The 14,423-nt window shown below is 48.4% G+C and overlaps 1 protein-coding gene across 6 annotated transcripts in view; it reads right to left on the bottom strand.

The window, feature by feature from the left end:
* The window catches only part of LOC129705639 (liprin-beta-2-like), a 136,444-nt gene that overhangs the window by 57,886 nt on the left and 64,135 nt on the right, over positions 1-14,423 (bottom strand). The window contains exon 1 of one of the 6 annotated variants that reach the window (XM_055649296.1): positions 2,238-2,365. The exons of the other annotated variants lie outside the window; for them this stretch is intronic. Within the exon in view, the coding sequence (XP_055505271.1) occupies positions 2,238-2,285 (48 nt within the window). The 5' untranslated portion in view covers positions 2,286-2,365. Of the gene's footprint in view, positions 1-2,237; positions 2,366-14,423 lie in introns of those variants that run through there. 6 annotated transcript variants of the gene reach the window in all.

Raw genomic sequence — 14,423 nt, 5'->3', positions numbered from 1 at the left:
ACGCGGACTGAGCGCAAATGTTCCGTGAAACGGTCGCCGTGTACGTTTGGTCTCGTGCGGCCTTGCTCTTCCCCTCTCGTGACATCCATTACGTAGACACAAGAGACTGCAGATGCTGGAATCTGAAGCCAGAAACAAAAGGACTGGAAGAACTCAGCGGGTCAGGCAGCATCTGTGGAAGGAAACGGACAGTCAACGTTTTGGGTTGACTCTCTTCACAGGCCCAGATGAAGGGTTTCGACCCGAAACGTCAAATGCCCGTTTCCCTTCACGGGAAGTGTATATCTCCTTAACCCCCCGGTCAAAGGTCAGGGAAGGGTTAAAGGTGGTGGTGGTGACGATGGAGAGTTAGAGGGGAAAAGTGACCTCGGGGACAGTTGAAGGTGGGTCTGGTGGGCCAATGTCGGGGAGGAGCATCTGCAGAACAAATCAGGGAACCAACGCTTGGATTGGCAACAGCTCTGCGTGAGACTACACAGATTGTGGTGAATGCAGCCCAGTCCATCACACAAAACTAGCCTCCCCATCAACTCCATGCATATGTCACGCTGTCTTGGGAAAGCAGCCAACATAAACAAGGGCCTGCGTAGTAGGAAGGAACCGCAGATGCTGGGGATCCTTCCTCAACCCGAAAACGTCACCTATTACTTTTCTCCAGAGATACTGTCTGAACTGCCGACTTACGCCAGCTTTTTGTGTCGCTAGTCAAGGATCTTTTACCCACGACCTCTCGTCGGGTGGAAGACTCAAAAAAAAAATACCACTGGATTCAGGAACAGCATCTTCCCCATTGTTATTAGACTACAGATTAGATCTTTCATAAGCCAGATCTCTTAACCTACTGCATTGCGGCCACTGCGCTGTTTTATCTGCACTTTCTCTTTAACCGCAAAACTATACTCGGTAACACTATATTCTACACTCTGGCATTTTTCTCTTTGCACTACCTGTTGTGATTGCGTACGGATTGACAGCACTCTTGCATGGTATGGTTTGCCTGGATAGCATGAAAGCAGAGTTTGGCATTGTATCTCGGTAGCCCAACCATGACTAGTCACGGGGACAATTTACACAGCCCAATTAACCAATTAATGGGATGTGGGAAGAAACCAGAGGACTCGGAGAAGCCCCACACAGTCACAAGGCTGGCGCAGCAGTAGAACTGTAGCCTCACACCACCAGAGACCCGGGTTCGATCCCGACTAAGAAAGCTGTACTGTACGGAGTTTGTACCTTGACTGCGTGTGTTATCTCTGGGTTCCCCAGTTTCATCCCACATCCCAAAGATGCGCAGGTTTGCAGAATAATTGGCTCCTAGTTTGTAGGATGCGAAACTGGGATAGCATAGTGTATAGGGGATCGCTGTTTGGGAACATGCAAACTCCACAAAGACAGCATCCAAGGTCAGGATGGAACACGGGACACTGGCGCTGTCAGGCAATGGTTCCACCAGCTGCACGGTCCCACCTAAGGCACTTTGTCATTTTACCTGAATGCTAGCTGCATTAGAAGGTATTAGCTGTAAGGAGAAATTGTACAAAGTCGAGTTGTTTTCTTTGGAGCAGGTACTGTGGGCCGAAGGGCCTGTTCCTGTGCTGGAACTGGTCTATTTTCTATGTTCACACAACGAGGTTTCTCTCTGCACAAATATTCACGGTTTCCCACACTTTGAGCAAGCTTCAACTTTTCTGTGCACAATCTCGCATCTCTCAGCTGCAGACGGCATGTATACTTTTAAACACTCGGATGGGGAACCTGAACCTCCCCTCTCCCCCCCACCCCCGCCTGACCGAGACACCCTCTCGCCCTCCACCGTGAACACGCTGCTCCAATAATACAGAAATGCAAACTATTTCCTGATCTGTTGTGTAGTGAAGTGAAAGCTCCTCTGCTCTGTCCGCCCATTGCCTTACAAGCCTAACCCCCCACCCCCCCCACCCTCTGTCTGCTTCCAAATCACTGCTGTGCTTATTTTTTAAAAAGGAATGAACAACAGGACCTGTGCAAACTTTCAGTAACTTTTAAAATCACAAACTTAATATGAACTGCACATAATTGCGACACCATTTCAAAATTCCTTAAGTACAAGCCTCACAATGAGCAGAGCAATAATTTTCTTGCAATCATCCACCCGATGAGAGGGGGTAGCAGGACCCTGGGGGGTGGGGGCGATTTAAATGCAGAATGAGCTTTTTTAAACGCACGGTTTTCTTAAGTTAGGCACAAGACCTACTTACCCTCTTCAACCAAGTGAGATGCCTGTAAATATCGATCTCACCATCCATGCTACACACTAGCCATCATCCCGAGGAGGCAGAGAAAGGAGGAATAAGGGAGGGAGGGAGAAAGAGAGAGAAAGAGAGAAAGAAAATAAGGAAGGAGAGAGAAAGAGAGAGAGAGAGAAAGAGAGAGAAAGAGAGAAAGAGAGAAAGAGGAGAGAGAGAGAGAGAGAGAGAGAGAGAGAGAGAGAGAGAGAGAGAGAGAGAGAGAGAGAGAGAGAGAGAGAAAGAGAGAGGGAGAGAGAGAGAGAAAGAGAGAAGAGAAAAGAAAGAGAGAGAGGGAGAGAGAGAGAAAGAGAGAAAGAGAGAGCAGAGAGCGAAAAAGGCAGAGAGCAAAAAGATTGAAAAAGAGCGAAAAAGAGAAAGAGAACGAAGAGAGAGAGAAAAAAAGTAGGAGAGAAAGGAGCGAGTGAGGAGAGAGAGAAAGAGAGAGAAGAGAAAGAGAGAGAGAGAAAGAGAGAAAAGAGAAAGGAGAGGGAAAAGAGAGATAAAGAGAAAGGAGAAGAGGAGAGAAAGAGAGGAGAGAGAGAGAGAGAGCGAGCTTTCAGTACAGTTGTAATTCCTTAGCAGCCGCTGTGTGTTGACTGATATTGCAGGCTGATAAACACTTCAACAGCTTCCCCCTCGCTGCCTGCTCTCCCTGAAGTCGCTCTCCCTGAAGTCGAGCTGAGACTAAAGCCGAGGCGACGTACAACATGAACCCAAGACGAGCCGTCCCGCCTCAGTAAATCCACAGCATCTGGTTTGCGGCACAAATCCCCAACTTCAACCAGAGGTTGCAGCCCGGCATTGGGTTACAGTGGCATCAAAGCCGCCAGCAAGCTCACTGTGGCCACCACGCAACCCGACCCGCACACTCCATTTAAAAAGAGAAGTCAAGTGTTTGTTGTTAAGCCGGCGATCCCAATTCAATGCAGATCGAGTGGGGACCCAGCCGGTGTCCAATTGCTTCTGAGCGCATTAGCAGTGTGGAAACGCCAAGAGCCCACCCTCCGCCCTCAGCCACCAGGCTAAAAATAACATCTTCATCCACGTCCGTGACCTCTTGAAGGTGAGCCCGTGAGTTCTAGAGAGTTACAAGCTTTCTTTTCCCCTCACTGGGTAAACAATTGGTCGAAAAAGAAGTTGAACACTGGTGTACTTTGACTTATTTTTCGTATAAGATCAAGATAAAGACTGCACAGTTAATGGGAAGCAGGCACCAGAGTCTGAAGAAGGGTCTCGACCAGAAACGCCCTTGTCCCTGTGTGCAAGAAGGAACTGCAGATGCTGGAAAATCGAAGGTGCACAAAAATGCTGGAGAAACTCAGCGGGTGCAGCAGCATCTATGGAGCGAAGGAAATAGGTAACGTTTCGGGTCGAAACGTTACCTATTTCCTTCGCTCCATAGATGCTGCTGCACCCGCTGAGTTTCTCCAGCATTTTTGTGTCCCTTGCGTCCTTGTCCCTTCCTTGGCCCCAGAGATGCTGCCTGATCCGCTGTGCAAGTCCAGCTGTTTGTGTCTGTCTTTGGTTTAAACCAGCGTCTGCAGTTCCTTCCTACACTAAATGTTAGAAATACTCAGTGGGTCAGGCAGCCTCTGCGGCGAGCGGAGCAGAGTTAGTGATTTTGCTTGAACTGTGTAGGGAGGAACAGCAGATGTTAGTCTACACTGAAGATAGACACAAAATGCTGGAGTAATTAAGCGGGTCAGGCAGCATCTCTGGCGAATAAGAATAGGTGACGTTTCAGGTCGAGACCCTTCTTCAGTCTGAGAGTCAGGGGAGAGGAAACTATAGGTTTATTTACATACCTTTTCTGAAATTTATCATTCCTCTAGTTTCCCTTTCCCATGACATTTAGTTTGAACTGAAGATTCTTCTTCAGACTGAGAGTTGGGGGAAAGGGAAATGAGAGATATAGACGGTGATATAGAGAGAGATATAGAACAAAATGAATGAAAGATATGCAAAAAATATTGAAGGTCAAGGAAAGGTGGAGCCCACAATGGTCCATTGTGGGCTCTGGGCTAGGTGATAACTATTTTATGTCTATATTCCATATAAACCATCATCTGCAGTTCCATCCTACGCATCCAGGTGATAGGTTATACCGATAGTGGATCTCAACCGGATGACAATGAAACTAGTACAACTAGGGTGGGGAGGGACGGAGATAGAGGGGATGCAAGGATTCCTTGAAGTTATTGAAACCAATTTTCATACCGCTGGGGTGCAAGCTGCCCAAGTGAAATATGAGGTGTTGTTCCTCCAATTTGTGTTTGACCTCACTCGACAATGGGGGAGGCCCAGGACAGAAAGGTCAGTGTGGGACGGGGAGTTAAAGGGGAGTTAAAATGTTTGGCAACCAAGAGATCATGTAGGCCAAGGAGGACCGAGCAGAGGGGTTTAGCGAGATGATCGCCTCGGCAGCATTTGGTCTCACCTGCAGTATGTAGGTTGTCGTACTTGTTACCTAGTGAGCTGCTACGGGCCCTTCGGCCCACAGAGTCCATGCCGACCAGCGGTCCCCGCACACCAATACTATCCTACACACACCAGGGACAATATTACAATTATATCAAGCCAATTAATCAGAACCCTGTACGTCTTTTTGGAGCGTGGGAGGAAACGGGAAAAAACCCGCGCAGGTCACGGGGAGAACGTGCAAACTCCGTACAGACAGCACCCGTAGTCAGGATCGAACCCGGGTCTCTGGCGATGTAAGACAGCGACTCTACTGCTGTGCCGCCGTGCCTGCCACCGTGCTGTAGAAACCTCAGTGGAACACTCCGATACTCATCATCCAGAACTGTCAAATCAAGATAAACGTGTTTCCTGAAAGGATGTGAACTGCTTCGGAATAACCACTCAGCTTCACTTCCGCTGCTCCTTCCTGGCCAGAGATGAATGGCGGATAAGCATGGGTGGACTTGTTGGTCAATGCGCTCGTTCACACGCCCTCTCCACACACAATGATCTGTCTGGGTTGATGCAACCTTCTAACGTTGGTAGAAGCTGGGACAGAGCTTGTGACATGTCCTCTAACCAGGCTTGCAACCAACACAAGTGGATCATCTTGCAGCCCTGTGGCCAGTGGACGATTTACACCTCGACCACTACACTTGCCAGCTGGTGTGTAGGAAGGAACTGCAGATGCTGTTTTTTTTTTTAAACATATAGGGCACGGTGGCGCAGATGTAGAGTTGCCGCCTTACAGCCCTTGCAGCGCCAGAGACCCCAGTTCGATCCCGACTACGGGTGCTTGTCTGTGTGGATTTTGTACATTCTCCCCATGACCGCATGGGTTTTCTCCGAGTTTTCGGTTTCCTCCCACACCTCAAAGATGTACAGGTTTGTAGGTATCTGTCTGAAGAAGGATTTCGGCCCGAAACGTTGCCCATTTCCTTCGCTCCATAGATGCTGCTGCACCCGCTGAGTTTCTCCAGCATTTTTGTGTACCACAGGTTTGTAGGTAAATTGACTTGGTATTAGTGTAAATCGTCCCGAGTGTGTGTAGGATAGTGTTGATATGCGGGGATCGCTGGTCGGCGCGGACTCGGTGGGCTGAAGGGGCTGTTTCTGCTCTTTATCTGAAAACTAAACCAAAACCAACACAAAGTGCTGGAGTAGCAGAACGGTTCGGGCAGCATCTCTGGAGAAAAAGAAGCGGTGACGATTCTGGTCAGAACTCTCCGTCAGCCTCCAATGGTAGCCCAATGGTATAGGGAGAATGGCAAGTGAGTGTGTAGATATATCTGTGAAACAGTGCAGATAGTAGAGGAGTCCAATCATACGATCACTGCAGACCAGCAGAACCTGGCGAAAAATGTTACCGCTATCGTGGACCGTTTTTGCGCAAATAGAAAAACTCTGCTAACCGGGAGAGCACAAGATCAGTTTTGGTTATGTATAGATACATAGATAGATCGATAGAAGAAGATAGATAGTAGATAGGTTATCTCACCCTGGATCCCATGTGACCCAACCTTCCTAACCAGTCTACCTTGTCAAAGACCTTGCTAAAATCCATGAAGATAACCGCACTGCCCTAATCAATCTTCTTGGTCACCTCTTCAGAAAACTCAATCAAATCGTTGAGACAATTTTCTACATACAAGGTAATGCTGACTATCCCTTATCAGTCTAGTTTAGATTAGAGACACACCGCAGAAACAGGCCCCTGTTCCCACTGAGCGTACGTCAACCAACGATCCCTGAACACCCCACACACACACACACACACACACACACACACACGAGGCCCCCGACCAAGGAAGAACAACAAGGGAAGGACTGGAACTTTATTTTCACCTCCATCACAGTGAGGAATGTGTAGGAGTCACTGTGATGGATGTTTATGTCAAAATGTGTTTTTTTGAGTCTGTTGCTTTTTTAAATTGAATGACTGACCTGGCCAGTGAAATTTCATTACACCAATTGGCGTATGTGACAATAAATGAACTTATGAACTAAAGACAATTTACAATTTTACCAAAGCCAATTAACCTACAAAACTGTACGTCTTTGGAGTGTTGAAGGAAACCGGAGCTCCTGGAGAAAACCCACGCAGGTCACAGGGAGAATGCATCAACTCTGTACGTACAGCAACCGTAGTGGTTATCGAACCCAGGTCTCTGGTGCTGTAAGGCAGCAACCCTACCGCTCCGTCACCTATGCTGTGCCACACTTCAGCTCTTGCCTTTCCAGATGCATGTAGACCCTGAATCTCAAAATGTTAATGTTTCCCCTTTAAGCTAATATTCTCGCTTGACTTACTTCAACAGTTACTGAAAGATGGTGATTATTCAGATGCCAAACTGAATGGAGGAACATGTTCTTTAACACCAGGACTTTGGCATGGATGTGACCTTCTAGTGAGCCGAGACAACTTCCCCGTGAGATCGCTGCCGGAGGTTATCCCGTGCCCATCCAAGTATTGAGCAGGAGATTCGTTTCATTGCAGATTCGGAAAATTGTACAGCCCAACATGTCCCATCTACACTAGTCCCACATGCCTAGGTTTGGCCCATGTATCCCTCTAAACCTGTCCTATCCATACGCTTGTCTGAATGTTTCTTAAAAAGTGTGATAATACCTGCCTCAACTTCCTTCTCTGCCGCTCATTCCATACACCCACCACCCTGTGTGTGAAAAGGTTGCCCCTCAGGTTCCCATTACATCTATCCACCCTACTTTAAACCTATGACCTGTGGGTCTCGATTCCCCTACTCTGGGCACTTTCGCTGTGGTAATGGAACTTTAGCGGTTTTTCGACAGGCACATGGTTATGCACGGAATGGTTGATATGGACCACATGCAGATAGAGGAGATTAGTTTAATTTGACAGACTAGACATTGTGGGCCGAAGGGCCGGCTCCTGTGCTGTAGTGATCATAAGGTCATAAGGTATAGGAGTAGAATTAGGCCATTCAGCCCATCACGTCTACTCCACAATAGGGGAGCTCTATGTTCTATCAGTCTGAGTGGCTCATCCCAGTCAATGCCGAGGATCACATGGGCAAATTGAGAAACTATGGAACACATCTTGCTAAAAGATGGCTGTGGGTGTTGGAGGACAATCGCTGCAACACCAGGACGTCACTGCGAGAGATCCTTCCACGATACGGCCAGAGGCAGTGATGGCCCCTGATGGTCACACTCAATTACATTCTCAACTCCTCAGCAAATGAACCACCCGTATACCTGGATGCAGCAAGCCTGAGACCACGTTCAGGCACTGGATGAGAAGTAGCCAGCCACATCTGGACCACAGGCTTATTTGGCAATGACCATCTCCAGGAAGAGAGCCTAACCACCTCCCTTCGACGTTGAATAGTTTTGAGTTTAGTTTATTGTTTGTGTACTGAGGAAATCAGCCCCTCACATTATCTGTAAGCCACTGGTTTTATCTTTCTTACCCTCTTTCTATTCCTCTCCCTTTATCTGTCCATCCATCGGTACCTCTCCCCCTCTATCAGTCAGTCTGTCTGTCCCTCTATGTGAGTATCTGTGTTCCCCATCTGTTAGACTGTCAACCCCCTCCTCTGTCTGTGTCTGACCCCCCCCACCTCTATCAGTGTGTCTGTCCCCTCCGACAGTCAGTTTGTTTATTTCCCTCCTATCTATCTGTCAGTCTGTCTAACCGCCCCCTTCTGTAAGTCTGTCTGACCCCCCCCCCCCCTTCTGTCAGTCTGTCTGACACCCCTCCCCCCATCTCTGTCAGTGTCTATCTCCCTCCACTCTGTCTATCCCCCTTTCACTGAAGATAGACACAAAAAGCTGGAGTAACTCAGAGGGACAAGCAGCATCTCTGGAGAGGAGGAATGGGTGACGTTTCGGGTCGAGACCCTTCTTCAGACTGGTTAGGGATAACGAGAGATATAGACGTTGATGTGGAGAGATAAAGAACAATGAATGAACCCTTTTCACTATCAGTCTCACCCCCTCTCTCGCTGTTTCTCTTATTTCCCCCCACCCCCTCCGTCTCATAATAGTAGATCCAGGTAGCCCATTTTCCTTACAGAACCCACACTGATTGCTAATTTCTAAGTAAAATGCCGTAGGATATAGATGAATAGATTGTAAAATTAAGAAACCTTATTCATTGCCAGGGATGGAAGTTACTGTTTTCCAAAAGACTTGCTACAGGAGACCGAAGTTTAATTTCACTGTTAAAAGATTAAACTGCAAGCTGCCAGATTTAAAAAAAAACATATTTTAAACAACCGTACAATTCTCCTCCACAATGTAAACAGTGTCATTTGTTTGACTTTAGTGTTCAACGCCTGCCTCCTTCTCATGCCTGCAACCTCGGACAAATCTGGCCTCCCACATCCCGGGCTTGCTCCCTCCCCCCTCCCCATCCCCTCCCCACCACCATTCTCTAGAGTCCAGGAGGAAAGCCCTCTGTGTTGAGCCATCCCTCAGGCCCACACAGTCTGTGGGTCAGGCCCATTATCCGGTTCAAAATGCGGGGCAGGGACAAACCCTCTCAGATGCCCTCCCCCCACCCCTGATCGCACGGTTTGATGCCTTTTGCTCAACACACGCAGTTTCCTATGCTCTTAATCAAATAAAACACCAAGTGTGGCACGGTGGCACAGCGGTAGAGTCGCTGCCTTACAGCAACAGAGACCCGGGTTCGATCCTGACTACAGGCGCTGTCCCGACAGCGTTTGTATGTTCTCGTCCTGACCTGCGTGGGTTTTCTCCGGGTTCCTCCCACAATCCAAAGACGTACAGGTTTGTAGGCTAATTGGCTTGGGATAATTGTAAATTGTCCCTTGTGTGTGTAGGGCAGTGTTAATGTGTGTGGGGATCGCTGGTCGGCGCAGAATCGGTGGGCCGAAGGGCCTGTTTCCGCGTTGTATATCTAAACTGAACAAAATGGCTTGCATGCCCTACTGGTTAGACCCGTTCATGCACATTTAGGTTTTAAAACACTGGCACGCCAGAGTTCGCTGGAGAAACTAATCTAAACTGATGCTGACAACCTGTGAGTAAAGAGGCATCTGGAACCCATAACAGATGGGATGAAAAGTACATGAGAGCAAAGGTTACATAGTCTCCAATCTGGGATGTTAACTGGTCCCTACAACTTACCCCTAATGAAGGGGAGGGGGTGGGGGGGGGGGCAGGAAAATGAAGGGGGATGAAGGCCGACGACTCACCTCACCGTCGCGGAGCTGGTCGAGTCCAGAGCGGGTGGAGCCGTGGTGGAGTGCTGCTGCTGATTCGGAGGCTGCAACTGCGGGTCTGGCAGACGGCGGCACCGGGAGCCCGCGGGTCACTGGAGGGAGACCACTTTTCAGGGCTCCTGCAACGGCGACTTCTCCCGCCCGAGTTGCGGGTTTGAAGAGCTCCTGGAGCGGGGCCTGACATCACAGCCCCGCGCGGCTTGGAATGGCCGTGGGACTCTGCGAGCGCACGCCGGGGGCTCTAACACCAAGACCCGGTGTGCGACCTTGCACCACCCGGCGTGGCTTTAATGGCCGCGGGACAATCGCCATCGCCAGCCGGGGGCTTTGACTTTGACTCTGACATCGGGGGGGGGGGGGGGGGGGGGGGGGGGGGGGGGAAAGAGTGCAGTGGAGAGATAAGTTTTTTTGGCCTTCCATCACAGCGATGTGATGGATGTTTATGTAAATTATGTTGTGTCTTGGGTCTATGTGTTTGTAATGTATGGCTGCAGAAACGGCATTTCGTTTGGACCTCAAGGGGTCCAAATGACAATTAAATTGAATCTTGAATCTTGATTACAGCCATACAAGGGTGGCACAGTGGTGCAGCAATAGTGCTGCTGACTTACAGCACCAAAGACTTGGGACCCTCCTTCATAAAGTAACATTGTCTGTCCAGTTGCCTCCACAGATGCTGCTTGAACCATTGAATACCTCCAGCGCCTTTTCTTATTCAAGAACACAGTGGCGCAACAGTAGAGTAGTTTCCTTACAACTCCCGAGACCCGGGATTGATCCTGACTACGGGCGCTTCCTGTACGGAGGTCTCCCTGTGACCGCGTGAGTTTTCTCTGGGTGCCCTGGTTTCCACCCACACTCCAAAGATGTACAGGTTTATAGGTTACTTTTTTGCAAAAATTGTAAATTGTCCCTAGTGTGTAGGATAATGCCAGTGCATTGGCTGGTCGACGCAGTCTCGGGGTGCCGAAAGGCCCTTTCCGCGTTAAATCTCTAAAGTCTAAAGAGAGAGAAGAGGTTACAGAGTAATAAGTGGAGGATTGGGATGGATAGCATTATACTGACAACAGTCAAATTCAATGTGCTATTTATTTAAGAAAAGAAAGTATACAGCGGGATTGAGTTCAGCTACAGAAATGGGCAGAGAAATGGCAGATGGAGTTTAATCCAAGCTAGTTCTAGGTGCTGCACTTTGGGAGCTTGAATATATGGGGAAAGTGTACTGTTAATGTCAAGATCTTTAACGTCATTGATGTACAGAGGGATCTGGGCTCCAAATCCCATAGCTCCAAACGTGACAACACAAGTGAATGGAGTGGTAAAATTCAGCAGGCAGGGCATTGAGTGTCAGAAACTCAAGATGCAGCTTAATAGGACTTTGGTTAGACCACATTTGGAGCAAGGTGTGTTGTTCTGGTCATCCCAATACAGGAAGGGTGTGCAGACTTTGGAGAGGGTGCAGCAAAGGCTGACCAGAGTGCTGCCCAGATTAGAGGATATTATTTCCACAGAGCAGTTGGCCAAACTTGAGATATGTTTTCTTTAAAGTGTTGTAGGCTGAGGGGAAATTTGCAAGAAGTCTATAACATTATGAGAAGCTTAGATAGCGTAGATAATCAGAACCTTTTCCCACACAGTCAAAGACTAGAGGGCATCATTTTAAGGTGAGAAGGACAAGGATTAAATAATGTATGGGAGGTTTTTCTTAAAACACAGAGAGTGGTGGATGTCTGGAATGTGTTTCCAGGTGGTGGAGGCAGATACAATTGTGGCATTTCAGAAACTTTTGGATAGACACGTCGATATGCAGGGACTGGATCACGTGCAGGGGATATGGGGAGAAGGCAGTAACTGGGTACTACTGATTGTGGATGATTAGCCATGATCACATTGAATGGCGTTGCTGGCTCGAAGGGCCGAATGTCCTACTCCTGCACCCTTCGTCGATTGAGATTAGTTTAACTTGGCATCATGTTCAATGCAGATATTATGGGCTGGAGATCCTGTGCATGTGCTGTACTGTTCTATGTCCTTAGATAAGATTGGAAGGAAAAGTCATAAAACTACAACTTTCCAACTCCAATAACTTTCAAAATATTAAAATCTCCACACTCAACTTTCTGATCAGGGGAGGCAGCTTGGGCGAGTGGGAGCAACTTGTTCATCGTTACCTATCCTGATCCTTTAAATCAAACTTAAACCTGCCATGAGTTTCATTGGTAATTGGACATGCAATTGGAGCCACGTTGCAAAAATCACAAGGGGCACGTAATTGGAGAGGCGGGTTTAAAGGAATTAGTCGAAGGATTGGAGAGGAGACACAAGAGACTGCAGATGCTGGAGTCAGTTTTGGCGTGGGAACAGGCACTTCAGCCTCCCGTCGGGCCGAGCCACCATCTCCCACACACTAGTTCTATCGTAGACATTACTGCCAATTTACAGAAGCCAATTAACCTGAAGAAGGGTCTCAACCTGAAACATCATCCATTCCTTCTCATCAGAGAAGATGCCTGTCCCGCTGAGTTACCCCAGCATTTTGTGCCTATCTTCGGTTCCAACCAACATCTGCAGTTCCTTCTTAGACAACCTACAAACCTTCACGTCTTTGGAATGTGGTTGGTAACCAAAGCACCCGGAGAAAACCCACGCGGTCACAGAGAGAATGTAGAAGCTTTGCACAGACAACACTCGTAGTCAGTAGATTGAACCCAGATCTCTGGAGCTGTAAGCAGCAACTCTATTGCTGCGCCACTGTGTTCTTCTGTAAGAAAACAGTGCTGGAGGTACTCAGCAGGTCAGGCAGCATCTGTGGAGGGAACTGGACAGACAAAGTTACAGTATGTAGAAGGGTCCTGACCCGAAACGTCAAATGTCCATTTCCCTCTGTAGATGCTGCCCGACCCGCTAATCTCCTCTAGATGCTCGTTTTCCGCCCAGAATCAGAGAGGTGTTGAAGAAAAGGAGAGTGTGGAGAGGTCCGGAATTCACTGTTGGAAGGGTGGGAGAACATTCAGAGTACCTGGATCTGTACTTGCAAAGCTGCGACTTACATTGATATTGCTACAGGTATATTATTGTCACGTGTACTGTGAGCGGGTACATCGACAGGAAAGGTTTGAGGAATTTGGGCCAAATGAGGGGAATTTGGGGCGGCACAGTGGCACAGCTGTAGAGTTGCTGCCTAACGGCACCAGAGACCCGGGTTCGATCCCGACTACAGGTGCTGTCTGAACGGAGTTTGTACGTTCTCCCCGTGACATAGAAACATAGAAACGTAGAAATTAGGTGCAGGAGTAGGCAATTCGGCCCTTCGAGCCTGCACCGCCATTCAATATGATCATGGCTGATCATCCAACTCAGTATCCTGTACCTGCCTTCTCTCCATACCCTCTGATCCCCTTAGCCACAAGGGCCACATCTAACTCCCTCTTAAATATAGCCAATAAACTGGCCTCGACTACCCTCTGCGGCAGAGAGTTCCAGAGATTCACCACTCTCTGTGTGAAAATACTGCGTGGGTTTTCTCCGGGTGCTCCGGCTTCCTCCCACATTCCAAAGACGAGCAGGTTTGTACGTTAATTAGCTTGGGTAAAAATAAATGGTAAATTGTCCCAATTGAGCAGGATAGTAAAACTGTACAAGGATCGCTGGTCAGCACTGACTCGGTGGGCCGAAGGGCCTGTTTCTGCATTGTAAAATTGGACTAGCTCAGATGGGACATTTGAATGGCATGGACAAGTTACGCCAAAGTGCCTGTTTCCCTGCTGTATGACACCATGCCTGAAGCAGCTCCCACACTTGGGAATAGTTTCCAGTCTTAGATTCTTCATCTTCAAACACACAGCTTTCTGTGAAGCTCAAAGACGTACACAATACCAGAAGTAAATGCTCAGCCAACAGCAAGAGCCGGCCAAAAGGCAACTAAACCCCCTCAGAAGGTCACGGTGGAAGACGCTCTCTTTCCCAAATTAGGAATTGTCAGCTGCAATTGGATCCCAGGCGAGTGGGAAAGTAAACAGAAGTGCAGCTGAAATGTCAGACAAGATAAAGTGGAGTATCAGAAGCAGCCTTGTGTTGACGAGCAGAACATAAAAGTGTTGGAGTAACTCAGTGGGTCGGGCAGCATCTGTGGAAGGACATGGACAGAAGACCTTTAGGGTCTTCAGACTGATGGAGTGGAGGGGAGAAAGCTGGGAAAAAGAAGTGGGGGGTGCTGGGCAAAGCCTGGCAAGTGATGGGTGGATACAGGTGAGAGGGGGTGGAGTAAGTAGTAAAGTAATAAAGGGTCGAGATCAAAAATGGGAAAGGGTGTCAGATAAGGAAAGAAGAGGATTTAAATATAAAGCTGGAAGGAGATGAGGTGGGGTGGGGACGAGGTGGGGAGGGGAGATTGTGGGCAGGATAGCGGGTGCTCTACAGGGAGGAGGGAAGGGGATGGGAGGGATTTGCATTGCATTGGGTAAGT

The sequence above is a fragment of the Leucoraja erinacea genome, chromosome 18 (assembly GCF_028641065.1).
Source record: "Leucoraja erinacea ecotype New England chromosome 18, Leri_hhj_1, whole genome shotgun sequence".
NCBI lineage: Eukaryota > Metazoa > Chordata > Chondrichthyes > Rajiformes > Rajidae > Leucoraja > Leucoraja erinaceus.
Note: the sequence above shows the minus strand (reverse complement) of the source record. Positions and strands in the feature narration are given on the sequence as shown.